General features: G+C 36.4%; 1 protein-coding gene across 3 annotated transcripts in view; it reads right to left on the reverse strand.

Moving 5' to 3' along the window:
• LOC101903477 (uncharacterized) overlaps positions 1–24,748 on the reverse strand; it is a 461,195-nt gene that overhangs the window by 406,853 nt on the left and 29,594 nt on the right. For all 3 annotated transcript variants that reach the window (XM_059883702.1, XM_024988550.2, XM_024988549.2), the window contains exon 6: positions 7,832–7,870. Coding sequence is in view for 2 of the 3 variants with exons in the window: in XM_024988550.2 (XP_024844318.1) it covers positions 7,832–7,849 (18 nt within the window). In the remaining variant the exon portion in view is untranslated. The remainder of the gene's footprint in view (positions 1–7,831; positions 7,871–24,748) is intronic.

Genomic DNA, 24,748 nt, shown 5'->3' on the forward strand with positions numbered 1-24,748 from the left:
GGTAATGAGAATCCTATTTGTTTTGACATGTGACAAAGGCAAAGGTAATCATGTTCTTTTTGCTTATCTATGAAGTATAATATAATCAAAATTTGAGGAGAAAGGAACATAATGACATTGTACACAACTCCAAAGGTAGCCCCTTTGGATCTTTAAGGAAAGATATAAGCATCTGAATGCAGTTCCAAAGAATAGCAAGAAGAGATAAGAAAGGCTTCTTCAGCAATCAATGCAAAGAAATAGAGGAAAACAACAGAATGGGAAAGACTAGAGATCTCTTCAAGAAAATTAGAGATACCAAGGGAACATTTCATACAAAGATGGGCTCGATAAAGGACAGAAATGGTATGGACTTAACAGAAGCAGAAGATATTAAGAAGAGATGGCAAGAATACACAGAAGACCTGTACAAAAAAGATCTTCATGACCCAGATAATGACAATGGTATGATCACTCACCTAGAGCCAGACATCCGGGAACGTGAAGTCAACTGGGCCTTAGAAAACATCACTATGAACAAAGCTAGTGGAGGTGATGGAATTCCAGTTGAGCTATTTCAAATCCTGAAAGATGAAGCTGTGAAAGTGCTGCACTCGATATACCAGAAAATTTGAAAAACTCAGCAGTGGCCACAGGACTGGAAACGGTCAGTTTTCATTTCAATCCCAAAGAAAGGCAATGCCAAAGAATTCTCAAACTACCGCACAATTGCACTCATCTCACATGCTAGTAAAGTAATGCTCAAAATTCTCCAAGCCAGGCTTCAGCAATATATGAACCGTGAACTTCCTGATGTTCAAGCTGGTTTTAGAAAAGGCAGAAGAACCAGAGATCAAATTGCCAACATCTGCTGGATCATGGAAAAAGCAAGAGAGTTCCAGAAAAACATCTGTTTCTGCTTTATTGACTATGCCAAAGCCTTTGACTGTGTGGATCACAATAAACTGTGGAAAATTCTGAAAGAGATGGGAATACCAGACCACTTGACCTGCCTCTTGAGAAATTTGTATGCAGGTCAGGAAGCAACAGAACTGGACATGGAACAACAGACTGGTTCCAAATAGGAAAAGGAGTACATCAAGGCTGTATATTGTCACCGTGCTTATTTAACTTATACGTAGAGTACATCATGAGAAATGCTGGACTGGAAGAAACACAAGCTGGAATTAAGACTGCTGGGAGAAATATCAATAACCTCAAATATGCAGATGACACCACCCTTATGGCAGAAAGTGAAGAGGAACTAAAAAGCCTCTTGATGGAAGTGAAAGTGGAGAGTGAAAAAGTTGGCTTAAAGCTCAACATTCAGAAAACGAAGATCATGGCATCTGGTCCCATCACTTCATGGGAAACAGATGGGGAAACAGTGTCAGATTTTATTTTTTGGGGCTCCCAAATCACTGCAGATGGTGACTGCAGCAATGAAATTAAAAGACGCTTACTCCTTGGAAGGGAAGTTATGACCAACCTAGATAGCATATTCAAAAGCAGAGACATTATTTGCCAGAAATGGTAACCCACTCCAGTATTCTTGCCTGGAGAATCCCATGGATGGAGAAGCCTGGTAGACTACAGTCCACGGGGTCGCAAAGAGTCGGACATGCCTGAGCGACTTCACTCACTCACTCACTCACTCAAGGCTATGGTTTTTCCTGTGGTCATGTATGGATGTGAGAATTGGACTGTGAAGAAGGCTGAGTGCTGAACAATTGATGCTTTTGAACTGTGGTGTTGGAGAAGACTCTTGAGAGTACCTTGGACTGCAAGGAGATCCAACCAGTCCATTCTGAAGAGATCAGCCCTGGGATTTCTTTAGAAGGAATGATGATAAAGCTGAAATTCCAGTACTTTGGCCACCTCATGCAAAGAGTTGACTCATTGGAAAAAACTCTGATGCTGGGAGGGATTGGGGGCAGGAGGATAAGGGGATGACAGAGGATGAGATGGCTGGATGGCATCACCAACTCGATGGACATGAGTCTGAGTGAACTCCGGGAGTTGGTGATGGACAGGGAGGCCTGGCGTGCTGCGATTCATGGGGTCTCAAAGAGTCGGATATGACTGAGTGACTGAACTGAACTGAACTGAAGACGCTATATAAGAATTTGACTTCTTGGCAACTTCCATTAGTAGAAATCCAAAGCATTATAGATGTCCACATTGACTCTCCAGCCTAATCCCCTTATTTCCCTATAGGAAAGGCTGTGGTTTTTTCTTATCTCCCAAACATACATTGTGCTTTCCAATCCCTATCCCTTCACTCAAACTCTTCATTAGGGATGACCCTTCCTCACAAACTACTATTTGAAGAGTCGTGTCCCCAGTACACCACTAGGACTAACCATCAGTTCATAATCCACTAATCTGTTCTAAGAAGGCTGAGGCTTTTCGCAAAAAACTCAAGATTTTCTCTAATACCCAAAAGTGCATATATTTTTTTGTGCATATTTACCCCTTCAGAGAAATCCTTTGCCTTTGTCTGTTGAAAAATATCAGTTAGGAAAGGATCTGTAAAGCATTCTGTACATCTAAAAATATACATCAATTCAGTTCAGTCGCTCAGTCGTGTCCAACTATTTGCGACCCCAAGAATAGCAGCATGTCAGGACTCCCTGTCCATCACCAACTCCTGGAGTTACTCAAACTCATGTCCATCGAGTCGGTGATGCCATCCAGCCATCTCATCCTCTGTCGTACCCTTCTCCTCCTGACCCCAATCCCTCCCAGCATCAGGGTCTTTTCCAATGAGTCAACTCTTCGCATGAGGTGGCCTAAGTACTGGAATTTCAGCCTAAGCATCAGTCCTTCCTATGAACACCCAGGACTGATGTCCTTTAGGATGGACTGGTTGGATCTCCTTGCAGTCCAAGAGACTCTCAGGAGTCTTCTCCAACACCACAGTTCAAAAGCATCAATTCTTCGGTGCTCAGCTTTCTTCACAGTCCAACTCTCACATCCATATATGACCACTGGAAAAACCATAGCCTTGACTAGACGGACCTTTGTTGGCAAAGTAATATCTCTGCTTTCTAATATGCTATCTAGGTTGGTCATAACTTTCCTTCCAAGGAGTAAACGTCTTTTAATTTCATGGCTGCAGTCACCATCTTCAGTGATTTTGGAGCCCAGGAAAATAAAGTCTGACACTGTTTCCACTGTTTCCCCATCTATTTCCCATGGAGTGATGGGGCCGGATGTCATGATCTTTGTTTTCTGAATGTTGAGCTTTAAGCCAACTTTTTCAATCTCCTCTTTTACCTTCATCAAGAGGCTTTTTAGTTCTTCTTCACTTTCTGCCATAAGGGTGGTGTCATCTGCATATCTGAGATTATTGATATTTCTCCTGGCAATCTTGATTCCAGCTTGTACTTCTTCCAGCCCAGCGTTTCTCATCATGTACTCTGCGTGTAAGTTAAATAAGCAGGGTGACAATATAAAGGCTTGACATACTCCTTCTCCTATTTGGAACCAGTCTACATGCAAACATACATATATATTTTTTCAAGGGATTAGATATAGTAAACTGTGCACTTGAAAAACTGAAGAACTATGGACGGAGGTCCATAATATTATACAGGAAGCAGTGAACAAAACCATCCCAAAGAAAAAGAAAAGCAGGAATGCCAAGTGGTCATCTTATGAGGCTTTACAAATAGTAGAAGAAAGAAAAGAAAAGAAAGAGAGAAAAGAAAAGGTTCATCCATCTAAACGCAGCATTCCAAAGAATAGCAGACAAGAAGGCCTTCTTCAATGAACAGTGCATAAAAATAGAAGAAAACAGCAGAAGGGAAAAGACTAGAGATCTCTTCAGGAAAACTGTAAATATCATGGGAACATTTTGCCCAAAGATGGGCACAATAAAGGACAGAAATGGTAAAGATCTAGTAAATGCTGAAGCGATCAAGAAGAGATGGAAAGAACAGATGGTGGAAAGAATACATGGAAGAACAGTTCAAAAAAGATCTTGAAGGACAGGATAACCATGATGCTGTGGTCAGTCACCCAGAGCCAGACATTCTGGAGTATGAAGTCAAGTGGGCCTTAGGAAGCACTGCTGTTAATAAAGCTAGTGGATGTGTTGGAATTCGAGTAGAGCTATTCAAAACTCTAAAGGATGATGCCATCAAAGTATTGCATTCAATATGTCAGCAAATCTAGAAGACCCAGCAGTGGCCACAGAACTGGAAAAGATCAATCCTCATCCCAATTCCCAGGAAGGATAGTGCTAAAGAATGTTCTAACCATCAGACCATTGCACTCATCTCCCATGCTAGTAAGGTCATGTTTAAAATCTTGCATGCCAGGCTTCAGCATTACGTGAACCAAGAACTTCCAGACATCCAAGCTGAATTTAGAAAAGGCAGGGGAACCCGAACAGAAGGGGATTCCAGAAAAAACATCTATCACTGGTTCATTGACTATGCTAAAGCCTTTGACTATGTGGATCATAACAAACTGTGGAAAGCTCTTAAAGATGGGAATACCAGACCATCTCATCTGTCTCCTGAGAAACCTGTATGCAGGTCAAAAGCAAGAGTTAGAACCCTGTTTTGAACAACTGATTGGTTCAGAATTGATAAAAGAGTATGACAAGACTGTCTGCTGTCACCCTGTTTATTTAACATATTCACTCAGTACATCATGAGAAATGCCAGGATGGATAAGATGAGTTACAGGATGGAATTAAGATAGGTGGGAGAAACATCAACAACCTCAGATATGTGGATGATATCACTCTAATGGTAGAAAGTGAAGAGGAACTAAAGAGCCTCTTGATCAGGGTGAAGGAGGAGAGTGGAAGAGGCGGCTTAAAACTAAAGATTAAAAAAAAAAAAAAAAAACTAAGAAAATGGCATCTGATCCCATTAATTTATGGCAAATAGAAAGGGAAAAAGTGAAAGTAGTGACAGATTTCTCCTTCTTTGGCTTTAAAATCACTGTGGAGGTGATTCCAGCCATGAAATCAGAAGATGATTGCTTCTCAGCAGGAAAGCTATGACAAGCCTATACAGTGTGTTGAAAAGCAGACATTATTCTTCTGACAAAGGTCAGCATAGTCAAGGCTACAGTCTTCCCAGTGGTCACAAACAGTTGAGAGAGCTGGACTATAAAGAAGGCAGAGTGCCAAAGAATTGATGCCCTCAAACTGTGGTGTTAGGAAAGACTTCTGAGAGTCCCTTGGACAGCAAAGAGATCAAATCAGTCAATCTCAAGAGAAACCAACCCTGAATGCTCATCGGAAGGACTGATGCTGAAGCTCCAGTATCTTGGTCACCTGATCTCAACAGCCAACTCACTGGAAAAGTCCCTGATGCAGGGAAATATTGAGTGCAGAAGGAGAAGAGGGCGTCAAAGGATGAGATGGCTGGATGACATCACTAATGATGCAATGGACATGAACTTGGGCAAACTTCAAGAGATGGTGAGGGACAGGGAGGCCTAGCATGCTACAGTCCATGGGGTTGCAAAGAGTCGGACACAACTGGGTAACTAACACAACACATATATTTACTGATATATGAGTGTTTTGCAGTTTACAAGTAAAAACTGTTAATATTATTACTTTTACTATCACCATCATAATTTTTCAAGATGTCTCCTCTCCATTATTACCACCTGTTGTTTTTCACCTGCAACATCAATAGGATTTAATTGCTTGAAATCAATTAGGAAAGTTCAGAATACTGAAAAATGAACTGGAGAGCTGGCATTACAGATAGGCATTATATTCACAAGGGACTTTTAATAGTAGATTTGGCAGTCTGATTTTAATCAGTTTTTTGCACAAGGGAATGTTTGAAGACAATGTTGAGGAAAGATTTTTCTGACTGAACTATGCAGTATAGTTTGGAGCAGAGAGCTAGGAAACCATCATGTGTACTAAGCCACTTCAGTCATGTCTGAATCTTTTGAGATGCTATGGAATGTAGCCTGCCATTCCCTCCTCTGTCCATGGGATTCTCCAGGCAAGAACGCTGGAGTAGGTTGCTATGCCCTCCTCCAGGGTATCTTTCCAACTCAGGGATAGAACCTGCATCTCTTATATATCCTACATCTCTTGCATTGGCAGGCAGGTTCTTTACCACTAGTGCCACCTGGGAAGCCCCAGGAAACCATAGGATATAGCTATAAAATAACAACAACAATAGCAAGAGCAATGAGGAGGATATGAATTAGTTGGAAGAGGAGTGGAAATAAGAGAAAGAGGAGGAGGAAGAGATATAGCATCTGTAGCTGCTGCTGCTGCTGCTGCTAAGTCGCTTCAGTCATGTCCGACTCTGTGCAACCCCAAAGACGGCAGCCCACCAGGCTGCCCCGTCCCTAGGATTCTCCAGGCAAGAACACTGGAGTGGGTTGCCATTGCCTTCTCCAATAGCATCTGTAGATAATATTTACCAAATACTATATACAAAAACACTAAAGATAATTATCTTTGGCAATATTTACAACAGTTTTCAGCATTGGCATTATCTCCATTTTGGAGATAAAGCAATGAAAGTCGTGAGCAGTTGAGTATAGTGCAGAAGGTCACAGTAAGTTTTATCTGAAATGTAAATCCAGGCAGCCTGACTCTTGAGTCTAAATTTGAAACCACTCTGCTGAATAGTTTAGACACGTGATTTCTCTGAGGTTGCTATACACCCATGATGGTCCAAGATAAGATTAACTCAACAGTATTTTTATAAAATTTCACTTGAGAACTGTCAATTAGACAATACTTAGTTTACAATTGAGAATATACTTGTATCTTCCTACTGGGGACTACTATAAACACCAAAGATATATACTACAACAGTAGGCTGAAAGGGATTAAAACCAGAAAATACAGAAACTCAAAAGAATCTAAGAACTTCAGAACTCAGGAGAGAGAGGTCATATCAATGCTCAAAACTAGCTAAATGGAAACTCTTTACATTCAAATCTGGGTTCAAGGTATCAATCTTATACAATTCTAATAAGTGATTATCAAATTTTATAATTGAGTGTTTATATATCCTACCTAGGATGACAATAAATTTTTTAAACATCCATAAACTGTTAACTTATACATAAACAATTTAAGTTTATATATACAAGGAAATTTACAAATGAATATCCCAGTGCACTTTCCATACCTGCCATGGCTAACTACATGTAACAATTCTTTCTGTTATGTTCTGTGACTGAAAATTAATAAATTAGTATCTCTTTGATGAATATATCCATATTCTAACAGTTTCTCTGTGTATTCACTTGCAAATTTTTCTCATTTGTAAGACACATCTTTAGTATCAAGGTAAATCAATCATAAGAAATTCTCTGGTAAACAGGTATACCCCCTATGAAAAATGAAAAAAAAAAATCCTACTGTTTAATAGCTCTTACACACTAGCAAAAACACAAAATAATTAATAATAGTCCACCAATAACTTGGACATCATACACCATATCACACACACACACAGCTTAAACAGTACAGAAGAGAAAGGATAGTGTTTCCAACTATCAGGACATCTAAAATGCCAGAGCCAAAAGAGATGAGGTCCTAAAACTTTTACAGAACAAACTTAAATGGTCTCCATGCAAAGTGAAACAATTAGCCATCCAGATGTTTCCAGCTGGGTAATTAATGTACAGAAAAGATCCCATTTGACTCAATTTTGTTCCACATTACAGGCAGCTGTTAACAGTAGCAATTCCAAAGCAATTTAGTAACTATACTTTGAATCATAAAATTATAAAGGTGAGTATATCCATCTTATCATATTCAGTTCTTAGCATTACACCAAATTATTTTTTACTTAACATTTCTCAATAGATTTTGTTGTTGCTATTACTATTATTTTCTTACCTGATCTTCTCCTTGCATAGCTTGCTCTTCAACTTTGTCCTAAAGGGGAAAAATAATTTATGAAGAAAATACAGCAAAGGAAAAGAAAATCAAAAATTTTAAAAAGAAGTTAAGCTATTAAAAAAGCAAAGATGAGTTAGTAGCAATTTCTGCATAGTGATTTTCAGTTCTACTTTTGTGGGAATTGCTTAAATGCATTAAGTAATATTATTTTAGTACAGTTATTTAATCATCTACAAATCAACCTGACTATATTTATTTGCAAGCAACATTTTTCTACATCTTATAAAACATTTATTTTTGTGAAATTTTGTAAATAAGGCTTTTACAATCAAACTGTTCTATCACTTAAGCTTCTGGCATCTCTCTCATTCAAGATTACTGATTCATCATCTGAAATATTAATAATATGTATATGTATTTAGTTCCCACCCCCATAACTGGAGATAAAATTCACCTGAGTCTGGAGACTTCTACTCTTGGGAATTTCATTTCTCAGAAAAGCAAACCATGATAAGAACTCTTTCTCTGGTTCAAATTCTGACTACAAAAGAAATGTTTAAAAGTAACAGTGTCCACAGGAGAGAGTAACCATGTTATCTTATAGTTAGTAAGTAATAATGAAGGAAGGGAATGGTAGGCATAGTCAGACACATGTCTTGCTATTAATAGAATGACATTTCCAGCAGCTGTCCAAATAGTTCAAATCCCCCATCACAACTGTAATGTACCTCAAAGTCAGTATAAAAATCAACCGGCTACCAATTCTTGAATGTAACTGTGAATGGACTTAAGGAACTTCCGGCTCTATAGGCTTTGTAAGTGATAAATCACCTATTGAGATATTTAACATAATTTCCCTAACCTTCAGCTTATCATGCAATCTGCTACTACAGAGCCAGATATAGTGAAATAGTTGACCATGTACTAATCTTTAAACTACACATCTATAGTCTTTATATTTAACTTTACTTTCTGTTCATAGGGCAAGAAAAAATGAGATTGTAGAAAACCAAAAATATCAAGTTATTTGAATTGTATAGTTTTAAAATTAGTTAAGATTTTTCCCTTGAAATGTTGAAGAATAGAAAGAAAGATGAACTTCAATTTTAAACATAAAACTGGTCAGCCACTTGTAAAATAATGAAACTAGAACACTTTCTAACACCATACATTAAAATAAACTCAAAATGGATTAAAGATCTAAATGTAAGACCAGAAACTATAAAAATCCTAGTGGAAAACATAGGCAAAACACTCTCCAACATAAATCACAGCAGGATCCTTTATGACCCACCTCCAAGAATAATAGAAATAAAAGGAAAAATAAACAAATGGGACCTAATTAAACTTAAAAGCTTTTGCAGAACGAAGGAAACTATAAGCAAGGTGAAAAGACAGCCTTCAGAATGGGAGAAAATAATAGCAAACTAAGTAACTGTCAAAGAATCTCAAAAATACACAAACAGCTCTTGCAACTCAATTCCAGAAAAATAAACGATCCAATCAAAAATGGACCAAAGAACTAAACAGACATTTCTCCACAGAAGACATACAGATGGCCAACAAACACATGAAAAGACGCTCAACATCACTCATTATCAGAGAAATGCAAATCAAAACCACAATGAGGTACCATCTCAGGCTGGTCAGAAAGGCTGCTATCCAAAAGTCTACATACAATAAATGCTGGAGAGGGTGTGGAAAAAAGGGAACCCTCTTACACTGTTGGTGGGAATGCAAACTAGTACAGCTGCTATGGAGAAAAGTGTGGAGATTCCTTCAAAAACTTGAAATAAACTGCCATATGACCCAGCAATCCCACTGCTGGGCATACACACTGAGGAAACCAGAACTGAAAAGAGACACGTGTACACCAATGTTCATCAATGTTTACAATAGCTAGGACATGGAAGCAATCTAGATGTCCATCAGCAGATGAATGGATAAGAAAGCTGTGGTACATATACACAATGGAATATTACCCAGCTATTAAAAAGAGTACATTTGAATCAGTTCTAATGAGGTGGATGAAACTGGAGCCTATTATACAGAGTGAAGTAAGTCAGAAAGAAAAACACCAATAAAGTATATTCATGCATATATATGGAATTTAGAAAGATGGTAACGATGACCCTATATGCGAGACAGCAAAAGAGACCCAGAGATAAAGAACAGACTTTTGGACTCTGTGGGAAAAGGCGAGGGTGGGATGATTTGAGAGAATAGCATTGAAACAAGTATATTGCCATATGTGAACTAGATAGCCAGTCCAGGTTTGATGTATGAGACAGGGAACTCAGGGCCAGTACACTGGGGTCACCCTGAGGGATGGGATGGGAATGGAGGTGGGAGGGGGATTCAGGATGGGGGACACATATACACCCATGGCTGATTCATATCAATGTATAGCAAAAACCACTAATTGTAAAGTAATTAGCCTCCAATAAAATAAATAAATTTTAAAAATAAAAAAAATAAAAAGAACCAAGTTATAGAAACTAAATAAACATATATTGGTGGTAAAGCAAAGCAAGTATTATAAAAGTTAACAAATACAAAAATTACTTGCATAAGCTCCCTTCACAGAACAGAGATTCATCCATTTGGGTGAAAAGGTTTAAGTATTTGAGTAATCAGTTTAGATCAACTTTACTATACTTATAATATAACGAATGAAATGAAGATAGCCAAAGTGATAATGTCTTAGAGCATACTATTAGTTATCCATAAGAGTTGTATCACAGAAGGCAGAGTGAAACTATGTCTAATTTACATTCATAAACAGTCCCAATTATTTTCATATCTAGGTATTTTACCAGTACACTTAAGGATATTTCATTAATAATGTAAGCTCCACAAATGCTGCTATTGATTAGCACACATTGCTCTGGGATACTTAGTAAATTAGTTAACTGATTTTTTTCTTTTATATTTAATTTGTTTAAAGTTATTGAAATATAACTTCACTGTACTTGAAAAAAAGGAAAGAATAAAGAGCATTTTAATGAAAAATTTTGTGCATGTCAGAAAGGTTTATGTCTTCAGATGGGAGACAAATATTTTTAAATTTTATTATTAAATAAGCCCCAAAAAGGTCACTGCAGGTAAGATTAATATGAATGAGTTGTCTTGAAGCTAAGAAATGAGTTACCTGAGCTTTCCTTCTAACTGCTGAAGAGTAAGCCATCTGCTTCATCATCATTTAAATCACATTCCATTGTCATAATTTATAACCATTTTTTATAGTGGCATGGAACTAAGAGGCAAACTAAGAGGCAAAAGGAAGGCTAAAGGAAACTGTACAGTAACCTGAGGATATGAAAACACTGCTTGGCAGGCTGATTTCACTGGAATTTTTAAAGTATACTTTAAGAATTAGTTCCACCATGGAAGTAAAGGTAATCATTTTTTATTACATCCCTCTAGTCAATATTTCAAGAAGTGTCATATATGAATATTAACTTTCAGAATGTCTACTGCTCTATTCCCAGTTCCAAAGTACATGAGGTTTTATACCAGTGAGCTATAGTGGCAATAAGGAAAAAGAGCGCTTTTCTTTATCAGAATTTTCCAAATACAAGAAAATAACGCATAAAATAAACTAAAGACCCACACTTGGTGCCACTGTCTGAAAAGCTGGAGACAGGAAGTCAAAACTTATGTTTCTTATTATAGAGTGATGCATTCCCTCTCAGATGTAAGCATGAACTAGGTTTGAGGACACATTCCAAAAACAACACATAAATTATTTTTTCATGTAATAAAATGGATTACAATTGGATGCTGTGAAATGACCATCAACATTCCTTTTATTTTTAATTTTTGCAAAATTATTTCTTATGTTTTGTTAATTTTCCTAGAATAGATGATTAATTGTGAAGCCTCAGAAAGTTTCTCCAAACTCTCTAAAAGGCACTGGTAGTTAATTATGGTGATCTGTGATATTAAAGGGACAAATGGAGAGTTGAAGTTCAAGTAATTCCTATTATTTCATTCCAGAAAAAGAAACTTCGCTACTGCTCTAAAGGATATAGCCCTTGATGCTCCAGAGCTGAAATTCTACTTATAATAACATCATCTTTTCATACGTTTAGTAATTATTTTCACATAACAAACTATATGAAGCCAAATTTTCATTTACTAATTGGTATAAAACCTCAATGGTTATCTTTTGAGGTATATCAAAATTAATTTACTGTGTATACACTGTCAAATGAGTATGAACATAGCTAGAATTATTCATAACATAAAAAAATCTCCTGTTTCCTTCAATACTGTTTTTACCTAGTATTGATTCTTGTAATTAAAGAGAAGATCCAATAGCAAAAATGGAAAATCCACTAAAGACAGATTTCCAATTTCATGTTTTGATGACAAATCCAGTGAATATTTTCTGACTGCATGAGGCTATACAGTTTAAAAACTTGTGATTATACATCAGCATCTGTCAGTAAGTGTTCCTTTGTCTTTCTAGAATGGATTTGAGGTGTTTTTTTAAATTAATTTATTTTAATTGGAGGCTAATTACTTTACAATATTGTAGTGGCTTTTGCCATACATCAACACGAATCAGCCATGGGTGTACACGTGTCCCACATCCTGAACCCTCCTCCCACCTTCCTCCCCATCCCATCTCGCAGAGGCCTCCCAGTGCACTGGTCCTGAGTGCCCTGTTTCATGTATCAAACCTGGACTGGCAATCTATTTCACATATGGTAATATATATGTTTCAATGCTATTCTTTCAGATCATCCCATCCTGGCCTTCTCCCACAGAGTCCAAAAGTCTGTTCTTTATCTCTGTGTCTTTTTTGCTGTCTCACATATAGGGTCATCATTATCATCTTTCTAAATTCCATATATATGCATGAATATACTGTATTGGTGTTTCTCTTTCTGACTTACTTGATTCTGTATAATAGGCTTCAGTTTCATCCACCTCATTAGAACTGATTCAAATGCATTCTTTTTAACAGCTGAGTAATATTCCATTGTGTATATGTCCACATTACAATGGAATATGTACACAGCTTTCTTATCCATTCATCTGCCAATGGATATCTGGGTTGCTTCCATGTCCTGGCTATTGTAAACAGCGCTGCGATGTGGGGTACACATGTCACTTTCAATTCTGGTTTCCTCGGTGTGTATGCCTAGCAGTGGGATTGCTGGGGTTTTTAGTCAATACAAGACAATACTATATTAACCAACAAAATATTAATACAGGAAAGTATGAAAAATCAATACTCCTTTTGTTGAATTTAAATATGCAAACCTGATGACAGTAATAGCCCATGAACAAATGGTATATTTAAGAAGGCTCAAACAAAAGTAACACAAACAAGTTTATTATATTTGGTTGACCTATATTTCCCTGTCAAACATACATCAATTTTAATGTCAGAAAATATTTTGCCTCAAAACATACTGCTCAGAATTAGTGATAAATTTTCATTTTACATCTTTTGTAACATTTAACCCTTATGACAATGTCCTCCTCATATATGTCTCCATCAGTTAAGTTCAGTCGTGTCCAACTATTTGCAACCCCATGGACTGCAGCACGCCAGGCTTCCCTGTCCATTAACAACTCCCAGAGCTTGATCCAACTCATGTCCATCGAGTTGGTGATGCCATCAAACCATGTCATCCTCTGTCACCCCTTCTCCTCCTGCCTTCAATTTTTCCCAGCATCTGAATCTTTTCCAATGAGTCCATTCATTACATCAGGTGGCCAAAGAATTGGAGCTTCAGCTTCAGCATCCGTCCTTCCAATGAATATTCAGGACTGATTTCCTTTAGGATTGACTGGTTTGATCTCCTTGCAGTCCAAAGGACTCATAAGAGTCTTCTCTAACATATCTCCATAACTTCTAGTAATTTCCTGGTTCTTCTGATAATCTAGTCTCTTGATCCCTCTCATCCTTCTCATTCTGTCTTTTACTCCTCTGTCCTTTCACTCAGGGACTGAACTCCTGTCTCCTACACTGCAGGTAGACTCTATATCACTGAGCCACTGAGGTTTCCCAAATATGGTATAGTAGTTTATAAATGATTCCTTGCTACATAAAGTCAAACAATGTTATTAAGATTATTATCTCAAAATCTCTGAATTGAGCTTTCGGACCTCCTTCATCAACACTTCCCAAGGTTTCCACTATCACCGTATATGGTGTTAGCTTTCAAAATTAGCTCTCTTAAATTCTGATTAGAGAAACCTGATTTCCCACAAATTTGAATCCCACAAAATTGGAATACAGAGTGTGTGGGAAAATCTTTTTTTTTTTTTTACCATTATTTATTCTTTATTTACACTTTTTTTCAAAAATTTTACATTATATTGGAGTATAGTTGATTAACAACATGTAGTTTCAGGTGTATAGCAAAGTGATTCAATTATACACATACATGTATCTATTCTTTTTCAAATTCTTTTCCCATTTAGATTATTACAGAATATTGAGTAGAGTTGCCTGTGATATACATTAGGTCCTGTTTGTGATCTGTTTTAAATATAGCAGTGTGTACATGTCAATCCCAAACTCCCAATCTATCCCTCCTCTCACCCTTAACCTTGGTAACATACGCTCATTATCTAAATCCTGTAACTTTTTTTGCTTTGTAAATAAGCTTGTTTGTCTATTATTTTAGATTTTGCATATAAGCAAGATCATATATTTATCTTTCTCTGTCTGACTTCACTAAGTATGATAATCTCCAGCTCCACCGTGTTGCTGGAAATGACATTATTTAATTCTCTTTAATGGCTGAGTAATATTCCATTCTATATATGTACCCTATCATCTTTATCCATTAAACAACTGATGAACATTTAGGTTGCTTCAATGCCTTGGTTATTGTAAACAGCACTGCAATGAATACAGGGTTGCATGTACTTTTTCCAACCATGTTTTTTTTTTCCCAGATATATGCCCAGGAGTGGGATTGCTGGATCATATGGTAACTCTATTTTTAGTTTCTTAAAAACGTCCATATCATCCTCCATAGTAGTTGTACCAACTTACATTCCACCAACACTGTAGGAGGGCTCCCTTTTCTCCACACCTTCTATAGCATTTGTAGACCTTCTGATGATGACCATACTAATCGGTATAAGTAAATATCTCTTTGTAGTTTTGATTTGCATTTCTCTAATAATTAGCAATGCTGAGGGTATTTTCACGTACTTCTTGGCCATCTGAATGTTTATTTTGTAGAAATTCCTATTTACTTTGCCCATTTATGATAGCATTTTTTTACATAGAGCTGCATGAACTGTTTATATATTTTGGAGATTGAAAGTGAAAGTGAAGTCGCTCAGTCGTGTCCGACTCTTTGCGACCCTATGGACTGTAGCCTATCAGGCTCCTCCGTCCATGGGATTTTCCAGGCAAGAGTGCTGGAGTGGATTGCCAACAACTTCTCTCATTCTGCCAGTTGTCTTTTTGTTTTGTTTATGGTTTCCTTTGCTATGCAAAAGCTTCCTTTGCATAGCAAAGGAAATTATGTCACATTTTAAAAATACTCAAAAGTTTTTGCATAGCAAAACAAATTATGTCCCATTTGTTTATTTTTTAGTCAATCTAGGAGACTGACTAAAAAAGATAATGCTACAATTTATGTCAAAGTGTGTTCTTATGTTTTCTTCCAAGAGTTTTATAGTATATAATCTTACATTTAGGTCTTTAATCCATTTTGAGTTTACTTTTGTGTGTGGTGATAAAGAATATTTTAATTTCACGTTTTTTTTACATTTAGCTGTCCAGTTTTCCCACCACCATTTATTGAAGATACTGTCTTTTCTCCATGGTATAGCTTTGTCTCCTTTCTTGTAGATTAATTGATCATAATTGTGACTATTTATTTCTGGAATTTCTATCCTGTTCAAAGATAAACATTCAGTAAAGGTAAGAAATCATCCACAGACAAAGCTAGCAGGAAAATTAATGGAAAAAGCATTAAAATCATCTATATCCACAATATGGAGAAGGAAATGGCAACCCACTCCAGTGTTCTTGCCTGGAGAATCCCAGGGATGGGGAAGCCTGGTGGGCTGCCGTCTATGGGGTCACACAGAGTTGGACATGACTGAAGTGACTTAGCAATATCCACAATAAGGAGACATGAGATACCCATAACAATTAGTTGTAAAATATGATATCAAATACAGTAATCATGAGGGGAAGAGATTACAAATGCAAGGCCATTAAAAAACATTTGAAATTAAGAGATCAGCAACTTTAAAAATCTCCGAAAAAATATAAAAGAGCAGCATATGTATATATGATTGCTATATATTGCTAGATGACATATATATAGGACCTCAACTCCACTCACATATATTGCTATATTAAAACCTCATCAGATCAGATCAGATCAGATCAGTCGCTCAGTCATGTCCGACTCTGTGTGACCCCATGAATCGCAGCACGCCAGGCCTCCCTGTCCATCACCAACTCCCAGAGTTCACTCAGACTCACGTCCATCGAGTCAGTGATGCCATCCAGCCATCTCATCCTCTGTCGTCCCCTTCTCCTCCTGCCCCCAATCCCTCCCAGCATCAGAGTCTTTTCCATTGAGTCAACTCTTCGCATGAAGTGGCCAAAGTACTGGAGTTTCAGCTTTAGCATCATTCCTTCCAAAGAAATCCCAGGGCTGATCTCCTTCAGAATGGACTGGTTGGATCTCCTTGCAGTCCAAGGGACTCTCAAGAGTCTTCTCTAACACCACAGTTCAAAAGCATCAATTCTTCAGCTCTCAGCCTTCTTCACAGTCCAACTCTCACATCCAAACATGACCACAGGAAAAACCATAGCCTTGACTAGACGAACCTTTGTTGGCAAAGTAATGTCTCTGCTTTTGAATATGCTATCTAGGTTAGTCACAACTTTCCTTCCAAGGAGTAAGCGTCTTTTAATTTCATGGCTGCAGTCACCATCTGTAGTGATAGATATACACACAGAAAGGAATCCAGCCACAGCACTAAAGATAGGTATCAAATCAAAAGAGAAGAGAACAAAAGAGGAAAGGTAAAGAAAGAAGACCTACAAAACAACCCCAAAACACTTAACAAAATGCAATAAAAATATACTTATTAAGAACTACCTTGAATGCAAATAGACTAATCCTCCAAAAGACAAAGAGCAGCTGAATGGTTACAAAAACAAGACACACACACATTTATATGCATATTCTATTTATTTAAACACATATTAAATATATATTTATATATATATATATAATTATAATTATATATATAAGAATATATATAAATCTGTGGTTAAAAATCTGTGCTTCAACTGCAGGGCCCACAGGTTTGATCCCTGGTTGGGAAATTTAGATCACACGGTGTGGCAAACAACAAACAAACAAGCAAACAAAACACACACAAATTTAAAGTCAGGGAATGAAAAAAATGTAATCCATACAAATGGAAATCAAAAGAAAGTCAGAGTAGCAATTCTTATGTTACACAAAATAGACTTCAAAGAGTCTATTTGAACAGAATTCAAAGACAGTTACAGAAAACAAAGAAGGTCACTATATAATGATCAGGGAATTATTCCAAGAGGAAGTTAAAACAATTTTAAATATGTATGTACTCAAAATAGGAACATCTAAATACATAAGGTAAAGGTTAATGGACATGATGGGAGAAATCAATAATAACTCAATAATAGAGCATTTGATATCCCATGTGCATCAAAGGACAGATAAGCCAGATTAAAAAAAAATGAATAAGGAAACACTGACCTTAAATGACATATATTACCAGATGGTTCTAATTGCTACACACACACACACACACACACACACACACACTAGGACAACCCATTCAAAAAAAGAAGAAAACACATTATTTTAAAGTGCAAATGGAACATTCTATAGGACAGATCACATGCTAAGCCACAAAATAAACAGCAGTGAATTTTCAAAATTTGAAATCATACCAAGCATCTTTTCCAACCATAACAGTATGAAATTAGAAAACAACTGTAAAAAAAAAAAAAAAACTGTAAAAAACAAAAACATGTGGAGACTAAATAAAATGCTACTAAAGAACCAATGGACCACTCACGAAATTTAAAAAAAAAAAATACACAGAGACAAATGAAAACAAAAACATGACTATCCAAAACCTATGGGATGCATCAAAAATACTTTTAGGATGGAAGCTTATAGACATATAATCTTACCTCAGGACACAAGTAAAACCTCAAATAAAAATTTAAAATTATACCTAAAAGAACTAGAAAAAAATAAACAAAACCCAAAGCAAGTAGAATGAAACAAAACATAAAGATCAGAGCATATATGAATGAAATAGTGACAAAAACAATACAAAAGATAAACGCAACTCAAATTTGGTTATTTGAAAATATAAACAAAATTGATGAACTTTCAGCTAGACTTATCAAAAAAAAAAAAGGAATAAGCCAAATACATAAAATCAGAAATGAAAAAAGAGAGGTTACAACTGACCCTACAGAAATACAAAGGAACTTAAGAGTTTACCATGGACAACTGTATGTCAATAAAATCTAGAAGAAACGGAAAAATAAACAGAAATGTACAATCACCCAAGACTAAGCTAGCAAGAAACAAAAAAGATTAATATACCAAATACCAGCAGTGAAACTGATTTAGTAATTTTAAAAGTCTCAACAAAACAAAACTCCATGATCAGATGGATCTACAACAGAATTTTACCTTTCAGAGAATATAGTTAACAGCTATCCTTCTCAAACTGTTTCAAAATTTCAGAGGAATGAGTATGTCCAAACTTATCCTATGAGGCTAGCATCATCCTGATACCAACCAAACAAGTCACCAAAAAAAAAAAAAAATTACAGACCAACATCACTGATAAACATAGATGTAAATATTCAACAAAATATTAGCAAATCAATCCAGAAGAACATTAATAATCTCATACACCATTTTTTATCTTAGGAATGCAAGGATTTTTTTCAGTACACACAAATTGATCAATGTGATACAACATACTGAAGAATAAAACTCATTATGATCATCTTAGTAGAAATAGAAAAAGCTTTCAACAAAATTGAGCATCCATTTATGATAAAATACCCTCCATAAGGTGGGGAGGAAAAGGAACCCTCTTATACTGTTTCTGGGAATGCAAACTAGTACAGCCACTATGGAGAACAGTGTGGGGATTCCTTAAAAAACTGGAAACAGAACTGCCATACGACCCAGCAATCCCACTGCTGGGCATACACACTGATGAAACAAGAATTGAAAGAGACATGTGTACCCCAATGTTTATCGCAGCACTGTTTACAATAGCCAGGACATGGAAGCAACCTAGATGTCCATCAGCAGATGAATGGATAAGAAAGCTGTGGTACATACACACAATGGAATATTGCTCAGCTATTAAAAAGAATGCATTTGAATCAGATCTAATGAGGTGGATGAAACTGGAGCCTATTATACAGAGCAAAGTAAGTCAGAAAGAAAAACACCAATACAGTATATTCACCCACATATATGGAATTTAGAATGATAGTAATGATGACCCTATATGCCACAGAGCAAAAGAGACACAGATGTTAAGAACAGACTTTTGGACTCTGTGGGAGAGGGCGAGGGTGGAATGATTTGAGAGAATAGCATTGAAACATGAATATTATATGTGAAACTGATTGCCAGTCCAGGTTCAATATATGAGACACGGTTCTCAGTGCTGGTACATTGGGATGACCCTGAGGAATGGGATGAGGAGGGAGGTGGAAGGGAGGGTCAGGATGGGGAACACATGTACACCCATGGCTAATTCATCTGAATGTATGGCAAAAATCACTACAATATTGTAAAGTAATTAGCCTCCAATTAAAATTTTTAAAACAAGAAAAGGAAAAAAAGAGAAAATAATCTCCAGAAAGTGAGCACAGAGGAAGCATATCTCAACATAATAAAGGCCATATATAACAAAACTACACATAACATCATTCTTTACACATAACATCATTCTTAACAATGAAAAGCTGAAAGCATTTCCTCTTAAATCAGGAACAAGACAAGGATGCTAAATCTCACCACTTTGAATCAACATACTATTGGAAGTTCTAGTCAAATTGAATAAGAAAAATAAATAAAAGAAATCTCAATCAGCAAGGAAAAACTGAAACTGACAGTTTGCAAAAAACATGATACTACATGTAGAATATCTTAAAGACACCACCAGAAAACTATTAGAGCTCATTAAGAAATTCAGGAAAGTTGTAACATACAAAATTAATATAGAGAACTCTGTTGCATTCCTATACACTAACAAACAATCAAAATATGAAATTAAGGAAACAATCCTATTTATTATACCAGCAAAAAGAATTAAATATCTTGGGATAAACCTACTTAAGGAAGTAAAAATCTACACTTGGAAAACTATAAGACACAAGTGAAAGTAACTGAAGATGACACAAACAGAAACAAAGCTATCTTGTGTTCTTGGTTTGGAAGATTTAATATACTACCCAAGGCAATCTACAGATTTAGTGCAAACCCTATCAAAATATCAGAGGCATTTTTCATAGAATTAGAGAAAATTATTTTAAAATTTATATGGAAATACAAAAAAAAAAACTTAAATACCCAAAGCAATCTTGAGAAAGAACAGAGATGAACTCCCTGACTTCATAGCTACATTAAACAAAACAGTATCATACTGGCACAAAAACAGACAAATAGACCAAGAGAACAGATCAGAGAATCCAGAAACAAGTCAACTAACTGAACATCAATTAACCTATCACAAAGGAGACAAGAATATACCACAGGTGAAAAAAATCTTCAATAAGCAGTGCTGTAAAAACTGGACAGAATCATGTAGAACAATGTATTTAAAATATCTTCTAACATCATATACAAAAATAAAATAATATCAAGTGGATTAAAGACCAAAATGTTAACATAAAATTTCAACAGGACAAAGGCAGGACACTCTCTGACATAAGTCATAAAATAATTTTTTATCTGTTTCTAAAAGCTTTTACAGAGCAAAGCAAAGCATTAGCAAAAACAAAAAACAATGTACTGAATGGAGGAAATATTTTCAGATTACATGACTGATAAGAATTATTACCAAAAATACATCAACAGCTCATAAATTTAAATATCAAAAAATAAAAATGGGCAGGAGAATTGAGCTTCCTTGGTGCTTCAAACAGTAAAGAATCTACCTGCAATGTTGGAGACCCAGGTTCGAGCCCTGGATTGGGAAGATCCTCTGCAGGAGGGCATGGCAACCCACTCCAGTATTCTTGCCTGGAGAATCCCCATGGACAGAGGAGCCTTGAAGGCTACAGTCCATGGGGCTGGAGAGTGGGACAGGACTGACCGACTAAGCACAGAAGAACTGAATAGACACTTTTCCAAACACGACATGAAAATGGCCAAAAGGCACATGAAAATGATCAATGTCACTATTATCAGGCAAATGTAAATCAAAACCACAATGAGATATTCCCTCAAAACAGTCAGAATAGATATGATAAACACATATACAACCCCACACACACACCTCTGGACAGATCAACTAAACAGAAAATTAACAAGGAAACACAACTTTCAATGATACAATATTCCAGATAGACCTAATTAATATCTATAGGACATTTCACACCAAAACAAGGAATTTCATCTTTTTCTCAAGTGGATAAGGAGCATTTTCCAGGATAGATCACATCCTGGGCTGTAAATCTAGTCTTGGTAAATTCAAAAAAATTGAAATCATCTCAAGCCTCTTTTCTGATCACAGGGCCTCTTTTCCCTGGAAAAAAACTATTACAAATACAAACATATGGAGGCTAAACAACACACTTCTGAATAACTGACAAATCACAGAAGAAATAAAAAAAAAAATCTAAATATGCATAGAAATGAATGAAAATGAAACACAACAACCCAAAACCTATGAGATTCAGTAAAGGCAGTGCTAAAGGGAAGGTTCATAGCAATACAAATTTACCTCAAGAAACAAGAGAAAACCAAATAAATAACCTAACTCTACACCTAAAGAAACTAGAAAAAGATGAAATGAAGAACCCCATGGTTAGTAGAAGGAAAGAAATCATAAAAATTAGGGCAGAAATAAATGAAAAAGAACCAAAGAAGACCATAGAAAAAATCAACAAGCTAAAAGCTGGTTGTTTGAGAAGATAAATAAAATAGACAAACCATTAGCCAGACTTGTCAGGAAAGAAAGGGAGAAGAATCAAACCAACCAAACTAGAAAGGAAAATGGAGAAACCACAACAGACAACACAGAAATACAAAGAATCATAAGAGACTACTATCAGAAATTATATGCCAATAAAATGAACACCTTGGGAAAAATGGACAAATTCTTAGAAAAGTATAACTTTCCAAAACTGAACCAGGAAGAAATGCAAAATCTTAACAGACACAGCACAAGCACAGAAATAGAATCAGAAATCTTCCAACAAACAAAAGCCCAGGACCAGATGGCTTCACAGGTGAATTCTACCAAAAATTTAGAGAGGAGCTAACACCTATCCTATTCAAACTCTTCCAGAAAATTGCAGAAGGCAAACTCCCAAGCTCATTCTATGAGGCCACCAGCACCCAAATACCAAAACCTGACAAAGATGCCACAAAACAAGAAAACTACAGGCCAATATCACTGATGAACATAGATGCAAAAATCCTCCAACAAAATTCTAGTAAACAGAATCCAACAACATATTTAAAAGAGCATACATCATAACCAAGTGGGCTTTATCCCAGGGATGCAAGGATTCTTCAATATTCACAAATCAATCAATGTGATACACCACATTAACAAATTGAAAGATAAACACCATATGATTATCTCAATAGATGCAAAGAAAGCCTTTGACAAAATTCAACATCCATTTATGATAAAAACCCTCCAGAAAGCAGGAATAGAAGGAAAATACAACATAATAAAAGCCATACATGATAAATGTACAGTAAACATTATCCTCAATGGAGAAAAATTGAAAGCATTTCCCCTAAAGTCAGGAACAAGATAAGGATGCCCACTTTCACCACTACCATTCAACATAGTTTTGGAAGTTTTAGCCACAGCAATCAGAGAAGAAAAAGAAATAAAAGGAATCCAGATTGGAAAAGAAGAAATAAAACTCTCACTGATTGCAGATGACATGATCCTCTACATAGAAAAACCTAAAGACTCCAACAGAGAATTACTAGAGCTAATCAGTCAGTATAGTAAAGTTGCAGGATATAAAATTAACACACAGAAATCCCTTGCATTCCTATACACTAACAATGAGAAAACAGAAAGAGAAATTAGGGAAACAATTCCATTCACCATTGCAAAAAAAAAAATAAAAAATACTTAGGAAAAAAATCTACCTAAGAAGCAGAGTACATAATGAGAAATGCTGGGCTGGAGGAAGCACAAGCTGGAATCAAAATTGCTGGGAGAAATATCAATAACCTCAGATATGCAGATGACACCACCCTTATGGCAGAAAGTGAAGAACTAAAGAGCCTCTTGATGAAAGTGAAAGAGGAGAGCGAAAAAGTTGGCTTAAAGCTCAACATTAAGAAAACTAAGATCATGGCATCCAGTCCCATCAATTCACGGCAAATAAATGGGGAAACTGTGGAAACAGTGGCTGACTTTATTTTTCTTGGCTCCAAAATCACTGCAGATGGTGACTGCAGCCATGTAATAAAAAGATGCTTACTCCTTAGACGGAAAGTTATGACCAACCTAGATAACATGTTAAAAAGCAGAGACATTACTTTGCCAACAAAGGTGCGACTAGTCAAGGCTATTGTTTTTCCAGTGGTCATGTATAGATGTGAGAGTTGGACTATAAAGAAACTGAGCGCCAAAGAATTGATGCTCTTGAATTGTGGTGTTGGAGAAGACTCTTGAGAGTCCCTTGGACTGCAAGGAGATCCAACCAGTCCATCCTAAAGGAGATCAGTCCTGGGTGTTCACTGGAATGACTGATGTTGAAGCTGAAACTCCAATACTTTGGGCACCTGATGTGAAGAGCTGACTCATTTGAAAAGACCTTGATGCTGGGAAAATTGAGGCTAGGAGGAGTAGGGGACGACAGAGGATGAGATGGTTGGATGGCATCACCAAATCGATGGACATGGGTTTGGGTGAACTCCGGGAGCTGGTGATGGACAGGAAGGCCTGGCATGCTGTGGTTCATGGGGCTGCAAAGAGTTGGACACGACTGAGCAACTGAACTGAACTGAACTGAAGGAATCAAAGGACCTATATATAGAAAACTATAAAACACTGGTGAAAGAAATCATAGATGACACAAATAGATGGAAAAATATACCATGTTTATGGATTGGATGCATCGATATATTGAAAATGAGTATACTACCCAAAGCAATCTATAGATTTAATGCAATCCCTATCAAACTCCCAATGGTATTTTTCACAGAACTAGAACAAATAATTTCACAATCTGTATGGAAATACAAAAAAAGCCTCAAATATCCAAAGCAATCTTAAGAATAATGGAACTGGAGGAATCAACCTGCCAGACTTAAAGACTATACTACAAAGCTACAGTCATCAAGACAGTATGGTATTGGCACAAAGACAGAAACATAGATCAATGGAAAATCGAAAGCCCAGATATAAATCCGCACACCTATGGACACCTTATCTTTGACAAAGGAAGCCAGAATATACAAAGGAGAAAAGACAATCTCTTTAACAAGTGGTGCTGGGAATACTAATTCACCACTTGTAAAAGAATAAAACTAGGACACTTTCTAATATCATACACAAAAATAAACTCAAAATGGATTAAAAATCTAAATGTAAGACCAGAAACTATAAAACTCCTTGAGGAAAACATAGGCAAAAACCTCTCTGACAAAAATCACAGCAGGATCCTCT

Source organism: Bos taurus, chromosome X (genome assembly GCF_002263795.3).
Source record: "Bos taurus isolate L1 Dominette 01449 registration number 42190680 breed Hereford chromosome X, ARS-UCD2.0, whole genome shotgun sequence".
NCBI lineage: Eukaryota > Metazoa > Chordata > Mammalia > Artiodactyla > Bovidae > Bos > Bos taurus.